The 27711-nt window shown below is 38.1% G+C and overlaps 1 protein-coding gene across 1 annotated transcript in view; it reads left to right on the forward strand.

The window, feature by feature from the left end:
• The window catches only part of INPP4B (inositol polyphosphate-4-phosphatase type II B), a 620782-nt gene that overhangs the window by 547231 nt on the left and 45840 nt on the right, over positions 1–27711 (forward strand). The window contains exons 23-24 of the mRNA XM_049770019.1: positions 10072–10184; positions 15304–15458. Coding sequence (XP_049625976.1) covers positions 10072–10184; positions 15304–15458 — 268 coding nt within the window. The remainder of the gene's footprint in view (positions 1–10071; positions 10185–15303; positions 15459–27711) is intronic.

Below are 27711 nucleotides of genomic sequence, written 5' to 3' on the forward strand. Positions count from 1 at the left end.
GTGTGTGTCTATGTCATTCAAAGTCCACTCTACGATTATCTCACCAAAGAAACAAAGATAATTTTGCTAGTGACAGTTTGTGTGATGAGAAGATGTCACACTGTGCTTAGGGATGTAAGAGATGAGTAAGATCATTAGCACATGCAATTTGAGATCCCAAGAGAGTTATTTATCTTCTGTCAACTTATCAACCCAGCCTGATTTGTAAAGTTTGAATCAAATTGCCTAATTTAATCAAAACTTTTTTCCTTTATTATGTCTATAGTCCTAAGTAAGTAATGGGTCAATAGTTAATTGTCTGAATTTCAGAGGTTTTCATTTGTTCTAGTTTGGGGCCCATATCTGGTGGTGCTCAGGGTTAATTTCTGGCTCTGTGCTCAGAGATCACACTTGATAAAACTCAGAGGCTGATGAGGGGTATAAACCTGAGTCATCTCATGCAAAATAAACAGCCTACCCACAGTTCCTTTTTATTTAAATATCAATGATTTTTTAACCAATACTTCTCTGATTATCTTTCCTTTTTTTTTTTTCTTTATGGAATTCTCTGATAGATATGAGTTCTTAAAATTTTCACTCTCAAAATAAGTCTTCCAGGGCCAGAGTAGTGATGCGGAGTTGTAAGGCCTTGCCGGTGCTAACCTAGGATGGATTGTGGTCCAATTCTCTGGTGTCCCATATGGTCCCCCAAGCCAGAAGTGATTTCTGAGCACATAGATAAGAGTAACTCCTGAGTGTCACCAGGTGTGCCCTTCCCCCCAAAAAAAGTTCTTCTATCATGAGTTTTCAAATGGAAAATTAAAATATCACAACATTCTTCTCTGCAAATAAATACCTGAATTTTACTTGAACACAATTAGTCTCATAGATTATTCCTAGCCTCCTGTTACTCATTCTTGGCCTACAATCAGTCGAACAATAAAAGGTAACTAAAAGTTGTGCCAACTTTTAAATAGATTTAAAAGAAGAGGCAACTAAACTGAACACTTCTATTTAACTTCAAAAATTTTCCCAATGATCTCATTTTCCCAGTGGTTGAGTATAAATTCTCTCATGCATTCACATTCAAGCATTTCCCCAATCCACAAGTGAAGAGTTTTGTTTAGTTTGTTTTGTTTGATTTTGTGCTGGGAGACCTCGTTTTCTTCAACTTTTCTTTCTTCATACTTCTCATTCTTTATAAAAACTCCAGACTAAGCAAAATGCTTCTTTGAAGTCACAGGAGAAATTGAAACTCAAAAATAAAATTATCTTTATGAGGTGAGTCAGAATAAAGAAATCTGATATAATACAGAGATTAATACATTTTGTTGCTATCAATAAACTATGAAATATGTGAGTGCCACACTAAAGGTCACCTCAAACTATAAAAATAATCCATATGAATGGATTAAAATGTATATTTTATTAAATCTTTCATTTTGGAGCCTACAAAGCAGCTATATTTCCATAATTCTCTTTTTCTATTTTATCTCATTTATGACTTTCTTAGATATTTTATACTTTAGTTTGAAATATTCAAGATCTCATTTATACTTGCCTTCAGGAGCTTTAAAAAGAGAAACCAGGATCAAGGCTAGTGGGAAATGCCCAATCTTCTCAAGTTTCTCCCTTTGTCTTGGGTGGTGGTGGCAATTTAACAGAAAGTTTCTTCTACATTATTAGAGAGAGGAGGGGCATGGAAGAGGTGACCTATTGTTCTTTGAAGAAGACTCTGTAATACATTTGGCTATCTGGTCTACCATATTGTCTCTTCTGTACAAGGAGTTTTTTTCTTACCAGGGCAAAGGCTTGTGTCCCAGGAGATGCCTGGAAAGCTACTTTCCACTCTGTTTTCAACTTTGATAACTCTATCCTTGGTTTGATTTCCAGCCTTGTGTATGCCTCATTTGCTCTCAGTAGGCCTTTTTGTTTCTTATTGGGTTGAAATACAAGAAACTTGAAGATGATGTGTGGGAGAAGAAAATTGGCGACACAACTTGCTTCATCATTAGAACCCAGGCTACTCTGTTCAGGCAGTACTGGCTGGGTAACAGGAGACTCAGATGGAGGGTTACAAAATCTAATTTTCCGTCATCTGCATATAAAACAATCTTGAGGAGACCAGTTTTAGGTGCTTGGAATGATCTGCCTATAAATGCATCTACCATCTCTTTGGAATGATTTTTAGATAGATGGCTTGTAAGTTCTGAAATAAAATTATGAAAAACTTCTTAAAAAGTTTAAGACAATAGATTTAAAAAATGTTATGGTGGGGCCAGAGAGATATCACAGCATTCAGGCACTGTCTTGCACTTGGCCGACCCAGAATGGACCTGGGTTCAATTCTCAGCATCCTGTATGGTCCCCCAAGCCTGTCAGGATCGATTTCTGAGCACAGAGCCAAAAGTAAGCCAAAAGCACTGCCAATGTGGCCAAACAAACAAACAAAAAGTTACGGTTTTATTCTCATGCCTGAAAATTGAGTCTTGTGATTCTCCTTGTACAGTAAGTAGTGAGTGGGAACTTCCAAAAGAATTTTTAACATACTGTTTTTTCATATGTGTCAATAATTCCCTTCAAAGTTTGTCTTTTCCTTTACTATGGCATTTCAATCTTGAAATTCATTTATGAGGAGACAATGTAACTATATTGGTAAAAAATATTAAGCTTTGATCAGATTAGGAGCTTGATATTTAATTTTCTATATTTAATTTTCATACCTAGAAAGTGAATAATTTAAATAAATATGGTTTCCATGGGAGTTTTTACTTTCTAATTTTCAAGATATTTTCCAGTACCTAAGAGAATATCATTTTTATGACATCCCAGTGGCATTCACCTAGTAGCCTTTATGTTCTTGCCAGTAGATTTTTACTACAATTGTTTTAGAATTCATTATACAAAAGATTTTCACCACCCAACATAAAATACAGTACTCTCAGAGTACCCTAACAGAGTATTCTATTAATGGTGTAAATGTAAACAGTGACCATGTAAACAGTAGACCATGAACATAGTTAATTGTAAAGAGTAGTTTATAGAGTTAATTGTAAACAGTAGACCACGAACATAGTTGCTTATGCATTGATTTTTATGCTTACAAATACAAATCCTTATAAATTACAGATATTATTGTTGCTCTTTATGTATTTAATCCTAGATATCATTTGTTTCTAGTAATTCTGTGCAGTACAAGGTTATTTTTCCAGGTAACACACCATCTTCATATTTTTGTGACTAAAGTGTTACTGTATTTATGCTTGTAGAATAAGTGCATTAGGGGCCGGGCGGTGGCGCTGGAGGTAAGGTGCCTGCCTTACCTGCGCTAGCCTAGGAGACGGACCGCGGTTCGATCCCCCGGCGTCCCATATGGTCCCCCAAGCCAGGAGCGACTTCTGAGCGCATAGCCAGGAGTAACCCCTGAGCGTTACCGGGTGTGGCCCAAAAACCAAAAAAAAAAAAAAAAAAAAAAAAAAAAAAAAAAAAAAAAAAAAGAATAAGTGCATTAAGTACTCAGACATAGCAAGTAAGTCTGTTCTTGAGATTTGGCAGGAACAAATGAATGGATTCATTTTGATGACTAGAACCTGGATTTTTCATACTTATATACTGGTACCTAGGCAGAAGGGTACAAATTTGGGGTTCAGCTGAGCCTGTCCACTGGAACCCCTGACCAAGCCCTTTCATGTGATTTGGGAACTTCTGAGCATGGAGTCTGCTTAAAACTATGAAAGTGGCTGATATGCTGTTTTGCAGAAATATCCTGACTTACCTGTCATTTTCTCATCTCTAAAATAATGTAGACAGTGTTGAAAATCCCTGTCTAATCAGGACTTTGCTTAGAATGCTGTTGATTGCAAGTGACAGAAACCCCAACTCACTATCATGAGAACCATCAAGGAAATGCTCTGACTATCAAAACAAAATTCCACAGAATTTCACACGGGGTTGATTCAGGGATGCAATAGTCTTAGAAAGATCCCTATTCCTTTTTCTGCTCCTCTTTGGGTTGAATCCCCTACATTCAATCCTCTTGTGACTCCAGGATAGCCACATAAGCATGCTCTTTTCTCCACATCATGCTCAGCTACAAAGATAAATATCTTTCCTCTCCTCTTCCACTGTATGGAGTCCTGAACTTCTCTCAGCTGGATCAAAACTGCTTACAGGCATATCTCAGGACAACAAAGTTCTGAGTCAAGTTCAAATAATGTCCAGCTAGGTGCCTATTCCCAGGTTAGTCCTGATTTCAAGGTGAATGGAATACTAGAACTGACATCAGAGGTGTGATTGGTTCCCATGTAATTTGGTGCTTGCTATACAGTAAGAAGTAGGTGAATTAGGTGTTAGGTGGATTAGGTGCTGGGAAGGTGTTATTTCCATTTGAAGTTAGTCTAGCAACATGATGAAGTTGGTCTCTTGTTCTCATTAGCATCACTGTTCAACAGCTGAGAGTTTATGGTCCAGCTCTTGTCCCTTGTCGCAACTCTACCTTTGCTTCAGGACACTTTCAGATTTAGAACTGTGTTGAATGTTGAAAAATCTCTGTTTATCGAAGAGGAAATGAGTCTTCAAAGTAATTGTCTACAGGGCTTTTCTGTTTTATCATTCCGTCAGGGAGCAGTGGTTAAAAACCACACTAAGCATGTCAAGGTTTGTGATAATCTACGTTGTATATGATCATGAGGAAAGACTTTTTTTCGACTTTGGATATTTTCTTCCTCTTGCAGAAGGAGGCAACTTCCTTCCTACAGCAATGAATCCTTTCTTAGCCAGCTATTAATGTCTCCCTCTTTTTTTTAGAGTTGACACTGAATTTAATCATATAACCTCTTCTGCCAAGCCTTTATTAATTGTTTACCACTAAAATCCACGGAGCATGACAGGGTTACTGTCCTAATTTTGTAGTTAGAAAAATAGGGACAACAGGGTTAAAGAACCTAGCTCAGACCACACATGAATGAAGGAAAAGAGTTGGGATTAAAAGCATTTTTTAAAGAATATTTTTGTTAGTGTTTTTTTTAAATTCTGTTACTAGATTAAATGGCTTTGCAGATGCAATCTTCATTATTAAAAATTTTGAAACTTAACTCTCAATGCTTGTTTTGTGCTGGTGCCTTATAACATGTATGTTAATTTTTCTCATAATCTAATTTTTCTCATAATGATGTGACCACCTAAACAGGTTATTTTTGTGATCATTTTATATTTTTGTTGCATTTAATATTTAAAACAATAATTCAGTGACTACTCTCATATATCTCATCATTTTATTACTTAAGCCTCATTCAAAAAAAATCTTATGTTGGAGAGTATTACAATCACAGGATACAGTATCATCCCTTCTTTCCCCCAATGTCCCCCTCCATGGACAGCCCAGAACACAGACTCCCTTCAAGACCCAGACTGATGTCCTCATACATCTCTTTTTTGCTGACCAGACAGCAGACTGAGTCTGTGTGAAAGGGAGATTTAGGGCATTTTGGGAGAGTATCAGTTGTACTGAAAACTCTACTGTCCCACTGTCTCCATTTATCAACCCCCACCAGAGGTCCAGTCTTTGCATAGCAGAACAGCAGAAGAATGTTGGTGGGACTGTTCAGTGAATGTTGAGTTTGGTGAAGTAAGAACTGATGAAAATCTCCAACTACTCCCTGTGTTGACTACATTTGTTAGTGCAATGTAGAGAACCAAAAGCTTACATAATAATTAAAAATATATTTTGCAATTTATTCTATTTTTATAGGTAAATGGCATTGTAAAATGAAAGCTGGAGAGATAGGATGGTGGGTATGGAGTATTGCCAGGAGTATAGCCTCAAAGCAACAACAAAAACACTCTATGTTGGTAATTTGCCACCTTTTAAAAATAGAGAGAATTGTCATTGGATTTCGCTACAGAAATTCAATTGCTCAGCCTAAATGTAGTGTTCAATTAATGCAGGAATGAGTATCAATAGCAAAACGTATTGGCAATATTTGCAAACAGGCAAACTCATTCAAAACAGAAACCAATCTATGTTCATGTGTGTCCCTCTGTTTCTAGGTGATACATCATCCACACATGAGTCCTGAGTAGAAATACATTTATTAATGGAACTAGAGCTTGAATTCTGTGGTGTGCAGGACAATTTTTGTCTTGTTGGGAAAAATATTGGCAATAACCAAAGTGTCAGAGTGATATGGTCATGCTCTAGTTAAGATGAGTTTTCTCATTACAGAAATAGAATTTGTGGCCTGAGTCTTTGGCTAATTTTAAAATGATATCCCTCAAGAATTGTGTTGTGAGGAAAAAGTGTAAATTCTTTATGGGTCATTGATAGTATCTGTCTGTTGGAAGAGAAACGACCAAGAATGCCCGATTGTTTGATTTCTACTTAGGAATTCCAGTCTGCTTAAAATGGCTTATTTGACATTTACATGTTAACAATGAAACTAAATCATTTTGAGAAATCGTGATATTTTGTTCTATAGATTCAGAATCCTGAGGGAACAAGCTTGTGTTAATGTGGCTTTGTTTCTCCCTGCCACCAGCTAATTGTAAAGATTCTGGTAGACCTGGGAGAAATTACCAAATTACCAACATAGGACTTTGAGACTGGACTTTTTTTGTTTTGTTTTGTTTTTGCCCACACCCGGTGACGCTTAGGGATTACTTTTGGCTATGCGCTCAGAAATAGTTCCTGGTTTGGGGGACCATATGGGAAACCACAGTCCATCCTAGGCAAGTGTGGGCAAGGCAGATAGATGCCTTACAGCTTGCACCACCGCTCCGGTCCCTAGACATTTTTTTCTTTTTTTCTTTTCGGGCCAAACGAGGATTTGCTCAGGGCTTCTTGCACTCGGGAACTACTCCTGCTATATTCAGGAAATCAACTGTGGCCTCCAATTGTGGTACTGGGGATTCAATCCAGGTTAGCTACATGTAAGACAAGCACCATACCTGTGATCGTCTCTTTTAGAGACTAGACTTTTAACTTGACTTTTTTTCTGATGACGACCCTTATGAAAAGGTAACTTGAACATACTGGACATAAGATAGTGTTTTTTGAATCAATGCTACGCAATTTTTTTCTATCAGTTTGGTGTCCTAGGACTGGTATTCAAATATTAACATAAAATAGAAAATAAAAGTTTTAAGGTGGAGTGGTTACTAGTAGTGTGAAGGAGAAAGGAGGGGAAGAAGGAGAGTAATAGAGAGGATAAGTTCAAAGTAAAATTTTTTTATCCCATATTGCTTTCAAGATTCATTTGAAAGTCAGTTATGTTAGTGTTTTTAGACTGTAATCTGAAGAATTTTCCATTTTCTTTTATCTAAAATTTACCAGTTACTCTCTCTCTCTCTCTTTTTTGTAGAAGGGAAATAATGGTAATACTAAAAATCACTTGGGGGACCATATGCATTGCCAGAGACCAAGTTAATGTTGGATGCATGAGAAGCAAGCATCCTAACCTTGGTACTATCTCTCTGGTCTAGTTGTTTTGAAGCCCATATTTCCCAACCCAACAGAATTGTCCTTTTACAAAAATTTTTCTTTGCTAGAAACTCATACACACCCAGCTCTTCTCCATAGACTTGATCACTTTCTCCCAGTCACCTATGCTATCTAATTGGTCTATCTGATAACCCTGCATTGCACTTTACTTCAGTTTTATAATGGTTTAAAAATACACCCAGCCCCTATTAAAGTCTGAGGTCATATGAATCATGAGGGACCCAGATAATAAAATAGGAATTAGCTTTGCATGCACTTCATCATGCTTTGAGCTCCAGCACTGCATAGCCACTGAGCATTACTGATTGTAGCCCTGGAGATAGGAAGCACTTCTGGGCTGGCCCCGTTGTTCTCTGGCACTGTGTGGTGCCCCAATCTCAGTCCATGGCATTGAACCACAAGCCAGATTGGACAAGTATCACCACAAGTAGCACTCAGTTCCCTGAGAACTGCCTCAGAGTTCCATGCCCCTAATAAAAGGAATCATAAGAGTTTTAATTCTTTTTCCAATTTTTTTTATTTTTCTTATTTATACACTCCAATTCCTTCTTTCTCCAAAATAACTTTATTTAAAGCCATGACATGCCTGTTTAAGATGTTTTAAATAACAGGAAAAATCAGGTAAAAATAAATTATCCTAAATCTTTTATCCTAAAGTTCATAATATTTGAACTTTATTTACTATAATACTTTTTATTATATTATTTAACCTAGTTGTTCATACATACAAAGTTAAGTATATGTGTGTTCCATACACTCACATAGAAAGACACAGAAATTAATGTTACAAGGATTATTCTTAGTCATTTATCTGACCCACTGTTCCTTCTCACAATGTCAAGAGCAATTACTATGTCATTGAAATACCTGTACGTAATATTCAATGTCTACTTGTAATTCTAATTCATGAATGACCTGGATCATATTTTGGCTCCCGTATATTAACATTAAGATCAGTATGGTAGGCCTGATTTCTGATTTATTATGTATGACTTATTAATATAAATTTTGAAACACTATTATTAATTTCTTTACTTGCAACTATAATCTTGAGCTTTGTAAACTCTTCAATATTTTGGATGTTACACTTCCTTGTCTGTATTCATGGGCTTTGTCCTACATAATAATAGAATGTCTTTACTCCAACCTCCTAGAAGAAGCATCTGTGTTATATAATCACAGTTGGCCCTTGGATCATTTTCTCATGAAGCCACTACAGTGAAATCATACTAAAGAATCGACCTGAATGTTTTGAAGATAGGTTCCCAGGCAGAGCATATCAGAGTTGTAGCCAAACTTCCACAAGCCAGTGGCAATGAAATGAAAGATTCTGTAGGATTGATTTGTAAAGATATTTTCATTTTACCAACTTCTTACACTCCTCATTAGTTAGAGCTTGCTAGCAAAGCTCCTTAGGACCTTTCTGCTACTCTGGAATTAAAATCAGAAACTTCTTAAGTGATTTTAAAAAAGTGAATGTAGTAAAATGAAATATCTGAAATAGTTTGGGAAAGTTCAAAGCCTTGCCATTATCAAAACTCTTTGGTGTCATGTTTTGTAATTATTCAGAAAGATGCCTCCTACTTGCTAATGTAATGGGAAGCTGAAGTAGAGACCATTCCGTTCTTAGGTATTTTTCTCTCCTGCCTTTAACCTCCATGAAAGCTCTAGGGTACTCATTGTACAGTTAGTGCATTCAACTCTAGAATATAGAGTGTTTTCACACATACAGCACTAACAAAACAGCTCTCTTAGAAAGTTTTTAAGCCCCATCACTGCATTATAGTTTGAATCTATCTTTACTCAGCCTCAGGAACACGTGGGCCATAATGTCTATTGCCTTCATCCTTCACCCATTGCTTCCATCAAATGAAAGTCACTTATAAGCCCTACTCTAGTTTTGGCATGTAGAGAGCTTAGCAATGGTTACTTTCTGCTGCTTACCCAATTCTCTCATATCATTTGCTCCAGTCCCTCATGTTATTCCTGTTTCCAGGTTTTTGCTATGCTCAATAGCAGCTCTGTTTAAATCAGGATAGATTTTTAGCCTCAAGGAACATTTGGCAATGCAATGTTTGTAGCTCTTTGAGATTGTCAACCTTTTTGTTGTTGTTGTTGTTTTATTTGAGTGTTTGTTCATATTTTTATTTGAGTGTTTGTTCATATTTGTCCAATCACTGAGATGCTCAGTTTAATCATATTTTAAATTCATACTGGCTGCTCAGTAGCAAAAATTGAAAGACTAACTCAAATCTCTTCTCTGCTTTTTTTTTTTTTTTTTGATGAAGTGAGTCAGAAACTGTCATTATTATCAAAGTATTATTATCTTGGTAAAGAAAAGATTTGCTATGTAACCATGTCAGCATCACCACATTTACAGAGAAATGGAAATGGGAAAATTGAGGACCATTTTTCAATAAAGAATCAGACTGGAGAGTTTCACAACTAAGAGCATCTCTAGACAGTCTTGGCTTCTAGTGACATTCATTGCTCTGAAAATAACGTTTGCAAATATGTTGAGGAAAACTTTTGGCAGTTTAATACTGACACTTTCTCCTTTGTCCCTCCTTCTCCCCCGCCCCATTTTTTCCCAGTCATTACGCATTTTCAAGAACAATATGATTTAAAAGGATTATTAGAAAATCTCCACCAAAATATCCAAGCCAAAAAAAGAAAGAACGTGGAAATCATGTGGCTGGCAGCAACGGTAAGTTCTTTCCCGTGAAATCACATTTCCTGGGACCAAGAATTTGTTTTTATTCTATAGAGATTTTTATTATAGTCTTTCACTTATTAATGAAGATACTAAATATTATTCATACAATAGCATTCCCTTACATAAGACTATGCTCCCATTTAGCATGAAATATACTTTCTTCTCTTTGAACTTGTATTTATTTCTCTCCTCACTTTATTCTTTTTTAATTAATATCTTTATTTAAACACCTTGATTACAAACATGATTGTAGTTGGGTTTCAGTAGGAGTATGATTACCTATCTGCTTTGTGGGGCTTTGACCATGAGCTATGGGTTACCAGATGTCATCTTCTATTATCCAGTGAATTTGGTATTTTCAGTGCTGCTGGTTGTTCTGTCAATAGACCGAAACAAAGGAATGAAATATGCCTTCAAGAATCTTGTTCACATTGGCCCTTCCTGTGCTCCTGGATTTGTTTACTGCCTGCAGGTTAAAATGGAGGGCTTGTGCTTTCCTTGAAAATGCTGGTTTCAATGGTAATCACCCCTATAACCATTAGAAGTTTAATGCGCTGCTCTAGACATCTGGTCTCAACAGAGTGTGGTTACCAGATTCCCTACTCTCAGCCTCAGGAAGGCTCCTGGACATACTGCTGAATTAATGAGCTTGTAAATGTGTTCGTTAATTTAGATATTGGCATGGAATTTATTATTAGGGGATTGATCTGGGTGTAATGAGCTCGAGTTTTGTGGATTATTTCACATTTTACAGAGCCCTTAGGGTAGAAGATCTGCCTGCTTTTTCACTCCAGGTTCTTTCTGAGGAAACTAGCATCAAGAGAGAGGGAGCAAACCCAGTCTTTAGATATGTAAGCTTTTTCCTGGTAACCATTCATGTCTTGCTCACACAAACGTGTGAATTCTGTTCCACATTAAGACCCAATGATTCTTTGATTAGAAAAGGATCTTTTCATTAGAAAAAAATACATGTTAGTGATCTTTGTGATGAATGACTGTACCATGTTCTCATTTAACTGGGGGTTTTAGGGCTCCCAATCTTCTGGTACCTTCCATTCATTTTTCTACCCATAGTCTTGCCCCCTACTACTTCTATTTCTTACTGTTTTCTGAGGGAACTGAATGGATAATGCACCAAGAATCTATATAAATGAAGTTGTCTCATGCCAGGCAGGAGAAAGCTGCTTTAGCTTCTCTTCATGCCCTCTTGAGGCCCAGAAAATGCATCAAAGATAACAAGATGAAACGTTGCTTTCAGGCTGCCTGTGTGCACTGCTCCCATTTTGCACTATCCTGCATTAGATGAAGGTGGTTTTTAAATAGTTCTTTCCCCAGAGTAGATGCTCTTGATATCTTCAAAAGAATACTATGGTTATGAGTTCTCACAAAATGCTCACAAAGGCAAGTAAATTGTATTTGCTATTTAACAATAATGTGTGAATAATGAATGATAGTGAATAATAATAACAATGTGAAAGCAACTTGATCCTCTGGGACCACTTAGGGACATTGAAATACTGTAATTTTTCCTGTCATATGGCTAGAGAAAGGGAAGGCGTGTGTGTTGCCAACACAACTATTTGTTTTCTCTGAGCATATGTATCTTGGATTTGCATATGTGATCAAAGTTTTTCCATGCATGTTAGGCACTTCCAAAATCTCTTTTCTAAAAATGGTAGACAAACTAAATAGGGTTTGCTCACATTTACCATGAATGAATGATTTTCAGCCAAGAAGAATTCATGACAACCAGAATGAGTGTATAAATTTGGCCTTCTCCCAGATAATTACCTTATTATTAATAACATTTTGAGGTAAGCTTAAAATTTTGTTCTATTAGTCCTATAGCAAACTAGGGACCTTTCTAGTATATTTGCATTAAGAACTAGAAAGCTTCTCTGAAATTTTCCGAACAGCTTTTCCATTTCCTGTCTCCTGGAAATCTAGTATAATTCTGCCTTTGTTGATGTTTTGCATTCCAACTGAAATATAGAAAACCATTTAGATTGGGGTCTTGATTATATTTACACAAATTATAATTCCAGAATTTAGACACTGAATATATTCTAAGTGCTAAGTTAAGTGAATGTTTTTGAAATAAATTTAGAAAAGTTAGAAATTAGAACCCTGACTACCAACTCCGATGCTATATCTATGCCTCCTCCTGAATTTAGGGTCCTATGGACTATGGTGGAAGAGTACAGTAGAGGGATGTGGCAGATGTAATGATAACATTTTTACTCCTGGACCCTATAAACATGTTATCTTCATAAAAAATAAATAACTTGGGGCCGGCGAGGTGGCGCTAGAGGTAAGATGTCTGCCTTGCAAGCACTAGCCAAGGAAAGATTGCGACCCTGGTTTGATCCCGGGACGTCCCATATGGTCCCCCCAAGCCAGGGGCAATTTCTGAGGCTTAGCCAGGAGTAACCCCTGAGCATCAAACGGGTGTGGCCCGAAAAATAAATAAATAGATAAATAAATAAATAAATAAATAAATAAATAAATAAATAAATTTAGAGCACTTACATATCCTCTTAAGATAGTTGCATTAAGGGGCTGGAGTAGTGGGGTAGAGTGGTAAGGTGTCTGCCTTGCTGGTGCTAGCCTAGGGTGGACTACAGTTCAATCCCCCAGCATCCCATATGGTCCCCAAGCCAGGAGCGATTTCTGAGTGCATAGCCAGGAGTAATCCCTGAGCATCAGTGAGTGTGGCCCCAAAACACCAAAAAACAAAAACAAAAAAAAACAAAAGAAAAGAAAAAAGATTGCATTAAGGGGCCAGAGAGATAGCCCAGCAGTAGGGCATTAGCCTAGCACACAGCCGATCCAGGACAGATGGTGGTTCAAATCCTGGCATCCTATTTGGTCCCCGGAGCCTTCCAGAAGCGATTTCTGAGTGCAGAGCCAGGAATAACTCCTGAGAGCACCAGGTGTGGCCCCCCCAAAAAAGGTTGTCTTAGGGCCAGAGAGATAGTACAGTGTTAAGGTATTTGCCTTGCATGAAGTGACCCTGGTTCAATCCTTAGCACTGTGTAGAATTAATTGAACAGCACTAAGAGTCATCCCTGAGTACAGAACCTAAGCTCTAGCACCACATGGGTGTAGTACAGCTGTCTGAAAAAGTTACAACTTAAAGTATTCTTTAAAAAATTTTATCTTTGATATCTATTGAGATCCTTATTTTATTTCTATGAATCTAGAAAACACTTATTTCTAAATTTTATTTATTTATTTATTTATTTTGGTTTTTGCTTTTTTCGGGTCATACCTGGCAGCACTTAGATGCTACTCCTGGCTCAGAAATCAGAAATCAGAAATGCTCAGAAATCACCCTCAGCAGGCTTGGGGGACTATATGGGATACCAGGGTTAGAACCGTCGTCCTTCTGCATGCAAGGCAAACGCCCTACTGCTGTGCTATCTCTCTGGGCCCCAAAATATATAAATTTTAAATTACAATTGAAAAAGATTTGAATTTTCTAAATAGAAATCAAAATATTATGTGGCAAAATCATGTTTTCACAATCTCACAATCATGGAAATTGTTAAAACATACCAAATGCTTAACAAGTGCTTGTTAATCCTAATTAAGATCTCAAAATCAAAATGAAAACATGGCCAAGTCTCTGGCTGGACTCCATTCTGATGGAACTACTGATAAGGCCTCTGCAAAAATAGATAATAAAACTAGTTTCTTTAGATTTATTCTAAGATTTACTAAAATACATTATTTTAGATTTATTTTAGACCATTTTAGATTTATTTTACGTGCATGTGGATGAACATTTTTGTTATGTTTTGTTTTTTGGTCATACCCTGTGACATTCAGGAGTTACTCCTGGCTATGTGCTCAGAAATCGATCTTGGCTTGGGGACCATATGGAACACTAAGGATGGAACTGAAGTTTGTCCTGGGTCAGCTGCATGCAAGGCAAATGTCCTACCACTGTGTTATTGCGCCAGTCCCTGGATGAACATTTTTGATGTACCAATTAATGGTTGGGATTTCTTATCAGAATCTCATCATGATACAGGGAAGAGAAAACAATAGAATGATTTTTCTGGTAATCATAAACCAATGGTCCAAGGGATTGTTGCTATTAATTTACACCAGAGTCACAAGAGGAAGGAATTAGAGAAAGGAACAGAGGAAACCTAAAGTGAAGGAAAGTTCTTTTGTACAGACTTCCTTGGTGTCCTGGCCCTGTTCAACTGGCCTGTTATGTGCAGATTTAAACTGTCTAAACCTCAGCTACCTCCCCTGTATAAAGAGAATAATTACACCACTATCCTGCAGGGATTCATGCAAATGAAAAAAGCACAAACTTATGTGACATATATTAGCACATACTGGACACCCAATCAATGTGTAATTAATAAGACTCCCTTTTGCATCCTGAGGAGTTAGTTTGGCTAGTTGTTCCCTTGTCTGCTGATCTACCACAGTGAATGTATGATATCTCAGAGCACACAAATGGAAACTGGAAATAGTCACTTGAACATAAGGGATGAGAGTCACCATTGAAGATTCAAATCATGTGTCTGCTGCCAGAAATGTCTTTTTCCCCCCACTATCCCACTAACCCAATTAAACTGTCACCTATGAGCTGGGATTATTATCACCAGGTCTCCCTTTCAAGAAGCTTGGCTATTTTTGCTGGATATTTCTTATATCAAGTGGTTTTAGTATTGCCTTCCATCTCATCTACCAAGAGAGAAAGAAATGTTCTTTATTTGACTTGCATTGAAAATGGAGGGGTCAGAGCACAATAGCACAGTGATAGGGTGTTTGCCTTGCACGTGGATGATCCAGGACAGACCTGGGTTCGATCCCAGTGTCCTATATGGTCCCCCATCCAGGAACGATTTCTGAGTGCATAGCCAGGAGTAAACCCTGAGTGTCACCAGGTGTGACCCAAATCTCACCCCCCCCCAAAAAAAAGAAAGAAAATGGAATGGTAAATTTTTTACAGTCCATGAGGGCAGATTGAACCAATCAGTAGTCATAAATTAACATAAAATTTATGTTTCCAGAAGCCTGATGAGGAAGGCTGCTACCTGAAAAACTACATGGGAATAATAAAGTTTGTTATCCCTGTAACTTACAGATTTGTCGCAAACTGAACGGTATCCGCTTCACCTCTTGCAAAAGTGCCAAAGACAGAACATCCATGTCGGTGACACTGGAACAGTGTTCCATCTTGAGAGATGAGCACCAGCTACATAAGGATTTCTTTGTGCGAGCACTGGATTGCATGAGAAGGTAGCGCATGTGTCTTTCATGTTCTCGCTTTCAAAGTCATTTGAAGGTCGTGTTATTTGCTCATCAGATGTGTTTTGCTAGAGGCTTCCACTTTAATAGCTTCACTGCATTTGCATGACTGATATATCATGCCCTGAAAGAGAAGATGGTTTTAAAGATCCTCCTTCCCTCCATTTTGTCTATAAAAGAAAATGTTGTGTGATCTGACTAGATGAGGACTCTAGTTTCTTAACTCCTGCCATTAAAGATATCAGCCACTTCATAGAAGACTCTTTCCTTAATTCCTTTAAGTTGTTGTCCAAAGACTTTCCCAATTGCCAACAACCATTTTTCTACCTTTGGGCTGTGGGGTCCCCAGCTGGTCATCCCCTGCCACAGATTATGCTAACAGCTATCATCCTCAGGAAGCTATGACTCTGAAGCTGTAGAGCAGAGAATGAATAGAGTTATTCTGCCGACATTTGAAAAGCTCTGCCCCAAGTCATCTTTCTTGATTCATTTCCACAGTAATTAAATCTCAAGCCTTAGCCATAATAAGAAGGAAAAAGGGCCTCATCCACAGGGTCTGTCAGCAAGGACACATGTTAATTAAAAAGTTATGCAGAATTGTCTCTTGGCAGCAAAGACTAACTCAAAAAGCAGGCCAGGAAGAAGAGGACTGGCTCTGTGTTCCCTGAGAATGTTCCATGCTGCTGTAGAGGGTAGCCCTTACTCTGGTGCATGGGTTTCCACTTTTAACTGCAAGGTTTTGCAGGGCAAGGCAGCCCTTGACTATTTCTCTGCCCACTTTGTATGTTTTTCCTCAGGAACTAGAGGCTTGGGTATCCTTTATTTTTTACCCCATTTCATTTCTCTTGGCATTTTCGTTGTTCAGTGGAGTGCTAGCATCATTTTTTTTTTTTGTGGATCAGTGTATGAGATCTGACATGAACATCTCAGCCATATAGAACACTTGGTTAGTAAAAGCCACATTCCTCAGCATACTTCTGGGAATATCAGGAAATCAAAATCTAAAGTAAAATTTAAATGTAGATGACACTATAGGTGAACAACCACTGGGGGAAGAGAGAAACAGCAATTGATACTAAAATGCCAGGGACAGCAAAGGGCTAAAATACTTAGATACCATTATCTGCGAGGTGAAATTAGTACTTTTTGAAGGCTGAAATTAAGAGAGGATCTTTAAATTAGGAAGGATTTCAAATTCCTACAGAAAAAAAATATATCTGCCATAGACTATAAATTATAAAATTGCACACACAGCCATTACCAAAAAGCTGGGGCAACATCAACTTTATCTATGTAACCCACTTGTTCAGGACATAACATTTATGGAATTTGTTTTGGAAAAATGCTAGAACCATCTAACCATGTTGAAGACCTTAACTTTTGTAACTCTACTATGTAGGTTATATTCTCTATCCCCTTCATTGCGGATATGCAAACTAACAATTTATTGTGTGTCTGTGTGGGAGCTAGGAGAGTGCCTGGAGAGCTGTCAGTGTGTGTCTTATATGTATGTATTTGCATGTGTTGGAGGGAAATAAGATGTATTCTTTTCTTTAATAACTGCTGTCATGTCCCTCCTGGGCTATTCCTCTTCCAACCTAATCCCGTACAGTTCCTAGCTCTGGCAAGAAATGAGTTGCGAGAGATATGGCAGAGTAAATGATAGCATGGGTCAGGACTATGCTGGTTCACTGACTTACTGGTCTTCCTGGCCTACTGTTCCTTGGTGCCTTGCACAGTTGAATCAACCTATTGGTACCTCAGTTTCTTCTTCTGTAAATCAAATGCGATATTAATTAGCAACACTCTTTTGAAGACCCTTGAGGATCAAAGAATTAATATGCATGAAATGATTAGAAGAATTTTGGGCAGAGTGATCACTACTTATCATGCTTGATAAATAAATAATTAAAAATAAACACATGAAATATTAACCTATTAAGTATTAAAATGTCATCAATTGTTAATGCCATATTAATAGCACTATGCATTATGGAATAATATCATTACTTATATATTATTACTAATAACATATTAAATATTAAAGTATGTATATTACTATTTTGATTTTTAGTATACTAGCTCATTTTACTTTTGTAGTCTTTGACTATAGTGTGCCTTAAGGTTGAACTCCACTACCATACAAAAATAAAATCATCTGCTATCTTATCTTTTTCTGGGGGTGGAGGGGCACACCCAATGATGCTCAGGAGTTACTCCTGACTCTTGTCTTGGGGACCAAACTGGGCTGCTGGGGGATTGAACCTGGTTTCATCCTAGGTTAGCACATGCAAGGCAGTTGCCCTACTGCTTGTGCCACCTTTTTTTAAGCAAGTTTTTACTCACAGTGCTTTAGCCTATTTCAGAAAATAAACTCATTAACACCACTTTAATATGGGCATGTGTGTACACATGCTGTGCTAATAATTATAGATGGAGTGCAACCATTAGGATAAGATCAGGTGGATATTTTTATAAGTATGTTTTACTCTTACTGTGTATTAGAGTATGCTCCGAAATATATTCATAGCATTTAATTCATTCTTTTTTGGTTTTGTATTTTTGGGTCACACCCAGCGGCACTCAGGAGTTACTTATGGCTCTGCCCTCAGAAATAGCTCCTGGCATGGGGGACCATATGGGATGTCAGGATTCAAACCACCGTTCGTCCTGGATCAGCTGCGTGCAAGGCAAATGCCCTACTGCTGCGCTATCTCTCTGGCCCTGAGTCATAGCATTTGAGATTAAGAAGTAACTTCAGAAATTTGTGTTAAATGTGCTTCACCTTATAAATTTACAAATCTGGACACTGAGCTCTAGGGAATATTTGGGTCAAGACTATTCAGAAATTTTAGACTCAGCCTCATAACCTAGATATCCTAGGTATATTTTAATGCTAACCAATTAAACAGAGCAATATTTTTACAATGATATAATAACATACTTGACTACTTAAAAGTTGTCAAATTCATATATGTCATAAAAAACATATACTTTTAGAAAATTAAAACTGTGTGCAAAACCCAATGTAGGTACTCAAATTCTGCGATCTTGCAGAGTAAATTCTTTCTCGAAACTCCTCCATTCAAACCTTGATATCAGAATGCCAAGTAGGGAACATCTTGGCTGGGCCAGAATAAAATAAAGGTTTATTAGTAGTGGTTGTGGGGCTGGAGCCATAGAACAGTGCAAAGGTCTCTTGTCTGGTACATGGTCAACCCAGATTTGATCCCTGGCATCCTAAATAGTCCCCCAAGCACCTTTAAAGAGCAGAGCCAGGAGTTCAGAACCAGGAGTAGTAAATCCTGAACACTGTCAGGTGTGGCTTCAAAAACATATAAATAAAAATGAGTTGTGGTTGAAAGAAAGACAGTTCAAATAGGACTAATTTCTGTTGCCTTCAGTTTTTTTCAAAACCACATAGTGACTTTTAGGCCTTATAAAAAGGATGGATGCAGCTCAGACCCTTCTAGTCTGAGACAGTAGCATGCACGATCCTTGTCGCCTTGCTTCTTGAGTCCTGCCCAGGGTCTGCATAGCTAAGAGCCCACCAGAGATGAGCAAGAGATGGTGTTCCAACAGCTCAGTGGAGCAAAACTTCCCAACCTCCACTGAGGGATCTGTTTTGTGGAGTAGAAAACATTAGATATTGGATGTTTTTTGAAGTTATCATGTCTTTTATTTCCATTAGCCCCTCTTAGGTCCCATTGCTGAGCCTAAGTTGCTGGAAATTTTATTAAAGCTCACTGGGTCTCTCTCATTTCTAGCAGGTTCTGCCTAAATTTTAGCATAGTCCACTGGCCTGGGAAGTGACCTGCTGTGAGAAACCTCAAGCTAAAATTTATTACATTTTTTTTGTTTTTGGGGGGTCCTCACCCATCAGTACTCAGGTTTATTTCTGGTCTGCATTCAGAAATTACTCCTAGCAGACTCAGGACCAGATAACCATATGTAATGTGAGAGATCGAACCTGTGTTGACCATGTCAAAGCAAAGCCCTTCCTATCTGCTGTGTTATCATTCCAGCTCCTAAAGCTGTCTAATCAGCGTCTTCTGCCTCAAAAACTTGGAAGTGTCTGGCCATGCCTAGGGGTAGGATTTCCCTTGCTCCACTGCTGTGCCATCTAGTTCTTCACCTGGGAAGCCTCTGTGACTCTCCTGCAGGTTTGGATGCTGAGAGGGGCAGGAGAAAGAGAGAGCACCAGGAGGCAGGAATTCTGATCACTGGGCTTCTCAGTGTGCACTGAGTCTCACCCAAAGACTTGCAGTCTGGGATTTTGTATGAAGCTTCTCAGCTTGACACTTACCTTTTTGATTGAGGGCCAGAGTCCTGAAGCGGTGCCCTTGACTTATTTTTCTAGTACCCTGAAGGAGATATGCACAGGGGCTTTGTCTTACTCTCCAACAGGAACTTGCAAGCCCACTTCAAAAGCCAGGGATGTGGCTCAGTAGTCAAGTATACATTTTGTACATGAAACCTGAGTGAATCCTCAACTCACTAAACAACAGCAAAAGCCCAGTCCTGTGGGACTGGGGAAGTAGCTCAAAGGGCTGGGTGTTGACTTGCCTGTTTTGATCCCCAGCTCCAAAGGGTCCTGAGCACCCCTGACCACCAGCAGATGTGTCTGAAAGGAAGGAAAGAAGGAAGAAATGAAGGAACAAAGGAAGAAATGAAGGAACAAAGGAAGGAACAAAGGAAGGAGGGAGGGAAGAGGGAGGGAGGGGTTTGGATGGAGGGAGAAAGGGGGGAAAGAAAGAAATAAGAAAGGAAGGGAGGAAGGAAGGAAGGGAAGGAGGGAGAGGGAAAGTAATAAATAAAGAAAAAGGAAGAAAGTAAAAGGAAAGGGAAGAAAGAAAAGAAAGGGAGAAAGAAACAAGAAAGAAAAAGAAAGAAAGAAAGAAAGAAAGAAAGAAAGAAAGAAAGAAAGAAAGAAAGAAAGAAAGAAAGAAAGAAAGAAAGAAAGAGAAGAAAGAAAGAAGAGAAAGAACGAAAGAAAGAAAGAAAGAAAGAGAGAGAGAAAGAGAGAGGGAGAGAGGGAGAGAGGGAGAGAGGGAGGGAGGGAGGGAGGGAGGGAGGGAAGGAAGGAAGGAAGGAAGGAAGGAAGGAAGGAAGGAAGGAAGGAAGGAAGGAAGGAAGGAAGGAAGGAAAGAAGGAAGGAAGGAAGGAAGGAAGGAAGGAAGGAAGGAAGGAAGGAAGGAAGGAAGGAAGGAAGGAAGGAAGGAAGGAAGGAAGGAAGGAAGGAAGGAAGGAAGGAAGACAGAAAGAGGAAGAAAACAAAAATAAAAAACCAGCAAAATGCTCATGAGAGTTTAAAACTCAGAAAGAAATGTTTGGTGAGCACAAGGTTCCTGGTCAAAAGATCTGAGAAGAATCTAGGGGTTTAAATTATTTAAGAACCTCAAAGATAGCCTAAGGCTCAATCTTAGATAGAAAATCTTAGATAGAAAAAAATAATCTGAAAATTTGCCTTTTTTTTTTTCATAGCTTTGACTGGATTGGTGGTTGGTGGTATTTTCTTGTCTTTTTGGTTTTTGGTTTTTTTTTTTTACTCCCTCTTTAGCATCCATTGTATTATGTTTTCTCTTTCCAGTTACCTTTAAGACTACCTTTAAGACTGTTTTCACTGAAGTTTTGTGTTTTGTTATTTTTGGCTGTGCTTAGTGTTTATTCCTGGCTCTACGCTCAGGGTCATCTCATGGAGGTGCTTAAAGAAGCTTATGAGGTGCTGGGAACAAACCCCAGTGGACTGTGTATAATGCCAGTACTCTACTCACTGTAATATCTCTCTAGCCCAGTTTATGAATTTTTAAACCTTTTTTTTACCAAGGTACTCTGGAGTGCAATACTAATATTGACGATTTCCTTGTAAATAATTGATCATTTCAACACCACACCTTTTATCGGTGCACCGTCCTCTCTCCCCCAATATTCCTAGTGCCTTTCCATTACACAATACCTCCCAAGTTTTTTCTGTTTTGTTTTGTTTTGTTTTTTTTTCTTGATTTTCTTGTGTGTGTGTGTGTGTGTGTGTGTGTGTGTGTGTGTGTGTGTGTGTGTGTGTGTGTGTTTAGGCGGGGGGCATACCCAGTGACTCTCAGGGGTTACTCCTAGCTATTCACTCAGAAATCACTCCTGGATTGGGGGACAATATGGGACGCCGGGGGGATAGAACTACAGTTCATGCTAGGCTAGCACGGACAAGGCAGACCTCTTACTGCTTGTGCTACTGCTTTGTTCCCACACCTCCCTAGTTTTGTTGATCAATTTTCTCATTGTATATACCCTTTGGCCTTTTGTTGCTACCTTGCTTTATCTCGTTAAGTCCCATAAATGAGAGGGAATATTCTGTATCTGTTCCTTTCCTTCAACTGATTTAACTCATCATGATCTCCTCACATTCCATATTACCACAAATTACACGGTTTTGTTCTTTCTTGTAGCTGTATAATATTCCAGTGTGTGACTCTACTACAACTTCTGGATCCATTAGATTTGCTTTCATATCTTGTACTAAGTGCTGTGAAGAACATAGGTGTGTAGATATCCTTGCACTTAATTAACATTTCTGTATTCTCAAGATAGAAGTCAAGAAGTAGTTTCACCGGGGCCTATGGAAATTCAATTTCTATTTTGGAGAGAGCATTATTGGCTTTCCTTTGGATATTTTTTAAAGTGCCTGAAGTAGTTTATTCAGTTTATTACTTATTCTTATAATATTTATTCTTATCTATATTAAATTTATCTTTTGTACTATGCTTATCTCTGTAATAAGGTTTTTCTGGGTAGATGAAATATTATAGATAAGAAATGAGACTTCATCTAGGTATTTGCTTAGAAACTCCCATACTAGAATAAGTTTCATATGAGTAGGACTTTGTTGTTGTTGTTCACTACTATATTCTTAGAACTCAAAATATTCTATAATTATAGTGATTCTCCATAAGTTTCCAGCGAGTGAATCAATGAATGAATCTCAGCAGTCTCTTAAGTGATAGTTTTCTATATTATTAGGAACTTTATATACACAGGCATTTGGAGTGAGGTGTATCCACCTGGCACTTTGTTCCTTAGTTACAAACCAGTGTTCTAAAAGGAAAAAGTGACAATTTCAGAAAGGTTACAAATTGAAAGTCAAACAAGCAACAAGCAACCAACCCCAAGTCTAATTTTCAAATCCATTCTTTGTGCCATTTCCCAACATTTCAGATTCCCCCTCTTCCTATATACCCCACATAATTTGCAGCAACACCATGTCAGGTAGGCTTATTCCGGTCTGCTTGGTACAATTGTATGTTTTTTCCTTTTTTTTTTTTTTTTTTTGTGGTTTTTGGGCCACACCCAGTAATGCTCAGGGGTTACTATTGGTTATGCACTCAGAAATCGCTCCTGGCTTGGGGGACTATATGGGACACTGGGGTCTGTCCTAGGTTAGCATGTGCAAGGCAAATGTGCTTGTACCACTACTCCAGCCCCGGCATAACTGTATTTGAATAAGCCCCTTAACAATGCACCTGCCTTTTGTGCTATGGCTGCAGGAGGATCCTTGGCCCAGATATAAGATGGTGATTCTCCAAGGACTTTCTCTTCACAGATAGCTTGGGGACTAATCCAGGGTTGGGAAACATTTGACCAAAGTCCACTTGATCTAAGCCAGCAGAAGTTGATCAGCCCTTCAGAAATCGATCTCAATGTCTTTATATAAGAAACCCATTAACCTGGTAGAAATTGCCTCTGTTTTGAACCTTGAAGTTGATGTGCTTCTCCTTGATCAGTGTCTATAGCCCTGGAGGCAGTCAAGCATGGTTTATTCAAAAGACAAAACAGCAAAAGACATGTACAAAAGGGTATATGTGGTGCACTTAGAGCCTCCCATGAGCCCCATGTCTCTCCCTCCTTGTGTCTTCAGAAACAGATGAAGGGTCAGTGCCAAGTTGCATCGACCTGTACGTGTGTGCAACTCCCCAGCCTCCCAACTTTCCTTGCACAGGTTCTGAACAATAATGTCAACATCATCTATGGCAGATATTTACAAAATGCTGGATAAATAATTAGCAGGGTTTTTTATTTTCACATAAAGAACTAGTGTCGTGAAAGCATTCAGCCTTCAATTATGAAATCTGCCTGGGAATATCAAGGGTGATCTTGTCATATGTATCTGTGAAAACATGATTAGTGGAGACTTTTGAATTTAAATTTGATTAATAGATAATAAAGGGGCTTTCAAAAATTAGTAAGTTTGACTGGATTATGAAGTGTCATGTTTTAGCATAAAAGAATGTTGGGAATTTTTATTTCCACTGGAAAAAGTAAATGAAAAGACATTTTTATTTGATTCTTTCTTAATAAAGACTCTGGACTCGTATGTGTATGCAATGTGACACCATGACACCATATTGCTTATTTGTCTGGTACTTTTATTTTTCTTATGCTACATTACTTTGCAGTCTGTCCTTTTATGATGTCTCCTTAAAACTTTAAGAGCTGAGAGGCCATTAGGAACATTAATCAGGATATGTTTAAGTGTACAATCTAGTTATTGCCCCTGGGGTCAGAGATTTAATTATTCTATTTTAGTAAATATTTAATTCATACCAAAGAGGGAAAATGTCCCATCTGTCTTATTGGGCTTTATTATCTTGCTGAATGTCGTATTCACAACTTCTTGTCCTGAAATCTGTATCTTGAGGAGCATAACTTATGAAATCTAGTTTTATCCATGTGACCCTTTCACCAGTGGGTGTCAGTAAAAGGTCCCTTTTTTTTTTTTCAGAATAGATCTTTCGGTTTCATTTTGAATTATGTTTGGTGGATGGAAAAAATATTTGTTTTTATTATATATTGTTACACTTTGGCTTTCTTTGCTACTGCAAATGATTTTTGATGCTTAATCATCATTTTGTGATGCTTTAATCATCAAAATGATTAGTTTGATGCTACTAGCAGAGACCTTCTGTCTGTCTCCATTATCTTTCATTTCAAATATTAAAGCAGACTAGATGCATCAAAGACTTAGGTCATTGAAATTCTCAAATATTTCTTGACTGCTTGAAAGTTATGTCTGTGTCTGTGAAATTCAGCCTAAGTGCAGACAGTGCTCTTTCTCCAAAGAGTTGTCCCCTGACTTAGACCATGCTTCATGTTTCTGACACTGAGGAGCACTACCTCCCTGACTGTGCCAAAATGATCCACATAGTAGTCACGTTTTCTCTGTTAATATTTAAGGGTAGATTTCCAGAGATAGGAGAAAAGGAACTGAGTTATTTATTTTATTTTTGTTTTCTGAAAAAGAGAGTGGCAAATCAAGGTTGGGAACCTTTGGATTAGATCATGATTTTTATATTTTTAGTTTATTTCTTTATTCCAAGCAATGATACAAGACTTTCTTATGCATATAGACATGAGTACAAATATGAGTTTCTCTATCATATAAATTTGTAAATGTAGTGGGTGCTAAACCAACTATATTTTAATTTTTATGTACCCTATCAATTTATACTTTAAAATGGCTATTATAATTTATATTCCATGAGCCAGGTGCTTTTCTGCCATTTGAACTGAATTTCTACCATTCAGAAAAGTGAAATAGATATGTTAGGTTTTTTGTATAAGTGAAATCAAATAATACAAAATGTTGTTAGACATTGTTTGATCTGGGATTTTTGCCTCTAGACCATTAGTTTCATATATTTTTTGTAGCCGTTTGTCTAACATTGCAAGCTAAGAAAAGTTCCTAACCCAAATTTTTAACTTTTGGGCCACACCTAGTAGTGCTTAGGGTTTATTTCTGACTCAATACTCAGGAATCACTCCTGCATGCTCAGGGGACTAGATAGGGTACCGGAAATTGCACCCAGTCAGCCATATGAAGGCAAGCACTTTACTCTGCACTATTGCTCCAGACCCACTTTCCAGCTTTGTAAACTATTAGTACATAATGTTGACATTTAAGAAAAGATTTCCCTAAAGGTCAATTAAAAAAATACTATTATTTGATTTGTTTTTAAAAATAGGAGTATATTGAGATTGGGATGCTATCACAGCTGGTAGGGCATTTGCCTTACAAACAGATAACCCAGATTTGATCCCCAGCATCCCGTATGATCCTCTGATCCTGCCAAGAATAATTTCTGATTGCAGAAGTTCAGAGCCAGAAGTAACACCTGACCACTGCCAGGTGGGCCCATATTCCTCCCTTTAAAATGTAGGAGTATAGTGGAAGCATACAGAAGGGTCTCTAGAGATAGGAGAAGGAATCCAGGATTTTGACAGGTGTGTGTGACATGAGCAATATTTAAGCCGAGAAGAAGCAAAGCTCCATTTGCAAGAAGGAAAGTAACTTTCAGCTGAGACACAAACAGAAGCATAGAGGTGGTATAGGAGGTGACTGATGGGGCATTGCAAGGACGAGTCATTTAGGGCTTGTTCTCACTAAGGAAATCATAGGTGCCAAAGGCCCAGGCCTGCCTGACCTTGGAGAGTAGCCATGCATGAACATAAAAAAAAATCCGTTTCTTTCCTTAGTGGTTGAAACACAACAATCAAGAGAATAAGGTGTATATTTGCTTGTTGCTGAGCCCACATACCTGTTCAAAGAGAAAATGCAGTTATACCTGGGAATGTGAATGAGCAGCATCACTTGATTTCATATCTTCCCTGCTTCTAACGTTCCTGCACTTATTGGAGAACTCAGCTCCTATGGAAAATTGTCTTCCAACAACCAATCATTCATTCAACTATCTAAGGATATTTTCTCACAAGCAATAAGTGCAGTCAGTTATTTCAACCTGGTTCTAGGCCCTGGTATCCTTGCATTTATGCACTCAATGTAGGCACTGGAGAACAGAACCCAAACTATTACAAATCAATGCATCACTGGACACAGCATAAATTTCAAGCTTTATCAGTGGACTCACCATTTTGATAAATAATATCAGAGAAGGGCTTCAATACCCTCTTAGTCTAAATTCTGGTTCTAGTGTTCAAGACTCTAGCCCTGGAGAATTGACCATAAATTTTCTAGAGCGGCTATGCTCTCCTGTGAAGCTAGTGGGTGACAAGAGAGATGATGGAAAAGCCACCAAAAGCTGGCAACCTTGTCTCTTGATCAGAAGATCACAAATGACCGGAAAGTCCCAGGGCTCAACAGACCACGTTTATATCTGAAGGATAATGACCTGAACTCTCATGGGCTAAGTATGCTCTGCACAATTACACCCCATTCTCTCCCGTTCATTGCTCATGTCAGAAGTCATATAAGTGTGAATGACATCGTTACAGGGACTAGAATGTAATTTATTAAGCATAGCATTTGCAAAATTAGGATTTTATTAGTCATAACACATCATGTGGTGTTTCTCAAAGAATTGGGGGCTTTGTTGTCTCGGAAATTAACCAATTGAGTGGGTGCAGACTCTGGTCTCCCAAAGGATAATGGGGCCTTGTTTAGAGGAAGGACTTAAAAGATAACCTGCAAAGTCTCCACTTCCTAGAAAAGAAAATGACATTGTCAGAGCCAATAAGTTCCTCAAAATAAACTAAAATCTTGGTCTATAAATAAATGTCAATAGTTGTATATCCTAACTTGTACACACACTAAGAGACACAGAGGTCATGTTGTGTAATGATAGCATAGCTTACTATTACTGTGGCAGCTGTTTCTCAGACAGATCTTACTGGGCTTGAATAAAGACCATGGAAGCACTCACCACTGAGCTAACCACATAGTAAGGATAAGGGAATAGGAAATCTCTTATAGAGATTTGACAGGGTCTGCCTTTTCTCTTACCATGATTGTTTGCCCATTCTTTTCATCAGTGGAGTTTCTCACTGGATTGAGATTTTACTAAACTGTGCATTGAGGGGAGACCAAAATATGTTCCAAAAAGCTTAATTACAAATAGAGGTGTGGGTCTCATCATCAGAGCTTAAAGATCTCAAGTGATTATGATATGCACTTTATTTGCCCATCTCTGGTCTTCTAAGAAAACAATGTTTCGCTTGTAACAGTTTTATCAAACTGGGATACACAGCTCCACCCCCATAAAGCATTATTTAACCCCCATAAATCATTATTTCACTTGTGTGAGGTCAGCAGTTCAATTCCCAAGCTGCATTTCACAAAGGTTCATACCTGTCTTGACATCCTAATTTTAGAATCTGTTTTGAAGCCGTAAAAGAAACCCCATAACCATTAGCAGCCTCTTTCCAACCTCTGTGCTCCCTACTATAAGCAACTATCCACCTA

The sequence above is a fragment of the Suncus etruscus genome, chromosome 3 (assembly GCF_024139225.1).
Source record: "Suncus etruscus isolate mSunEtr1 chromosome 3, mSunEtr1.pri.cur, whole genome shotgun sequence".
In the NCBI taxonomy this organism is placed as follows: domain Eukaryota; kingdom Metazoa; phylum Chordata; class Mammalia; order Eulipotyphla; family Soricidae; genus Suncus; species Suncus etruscus.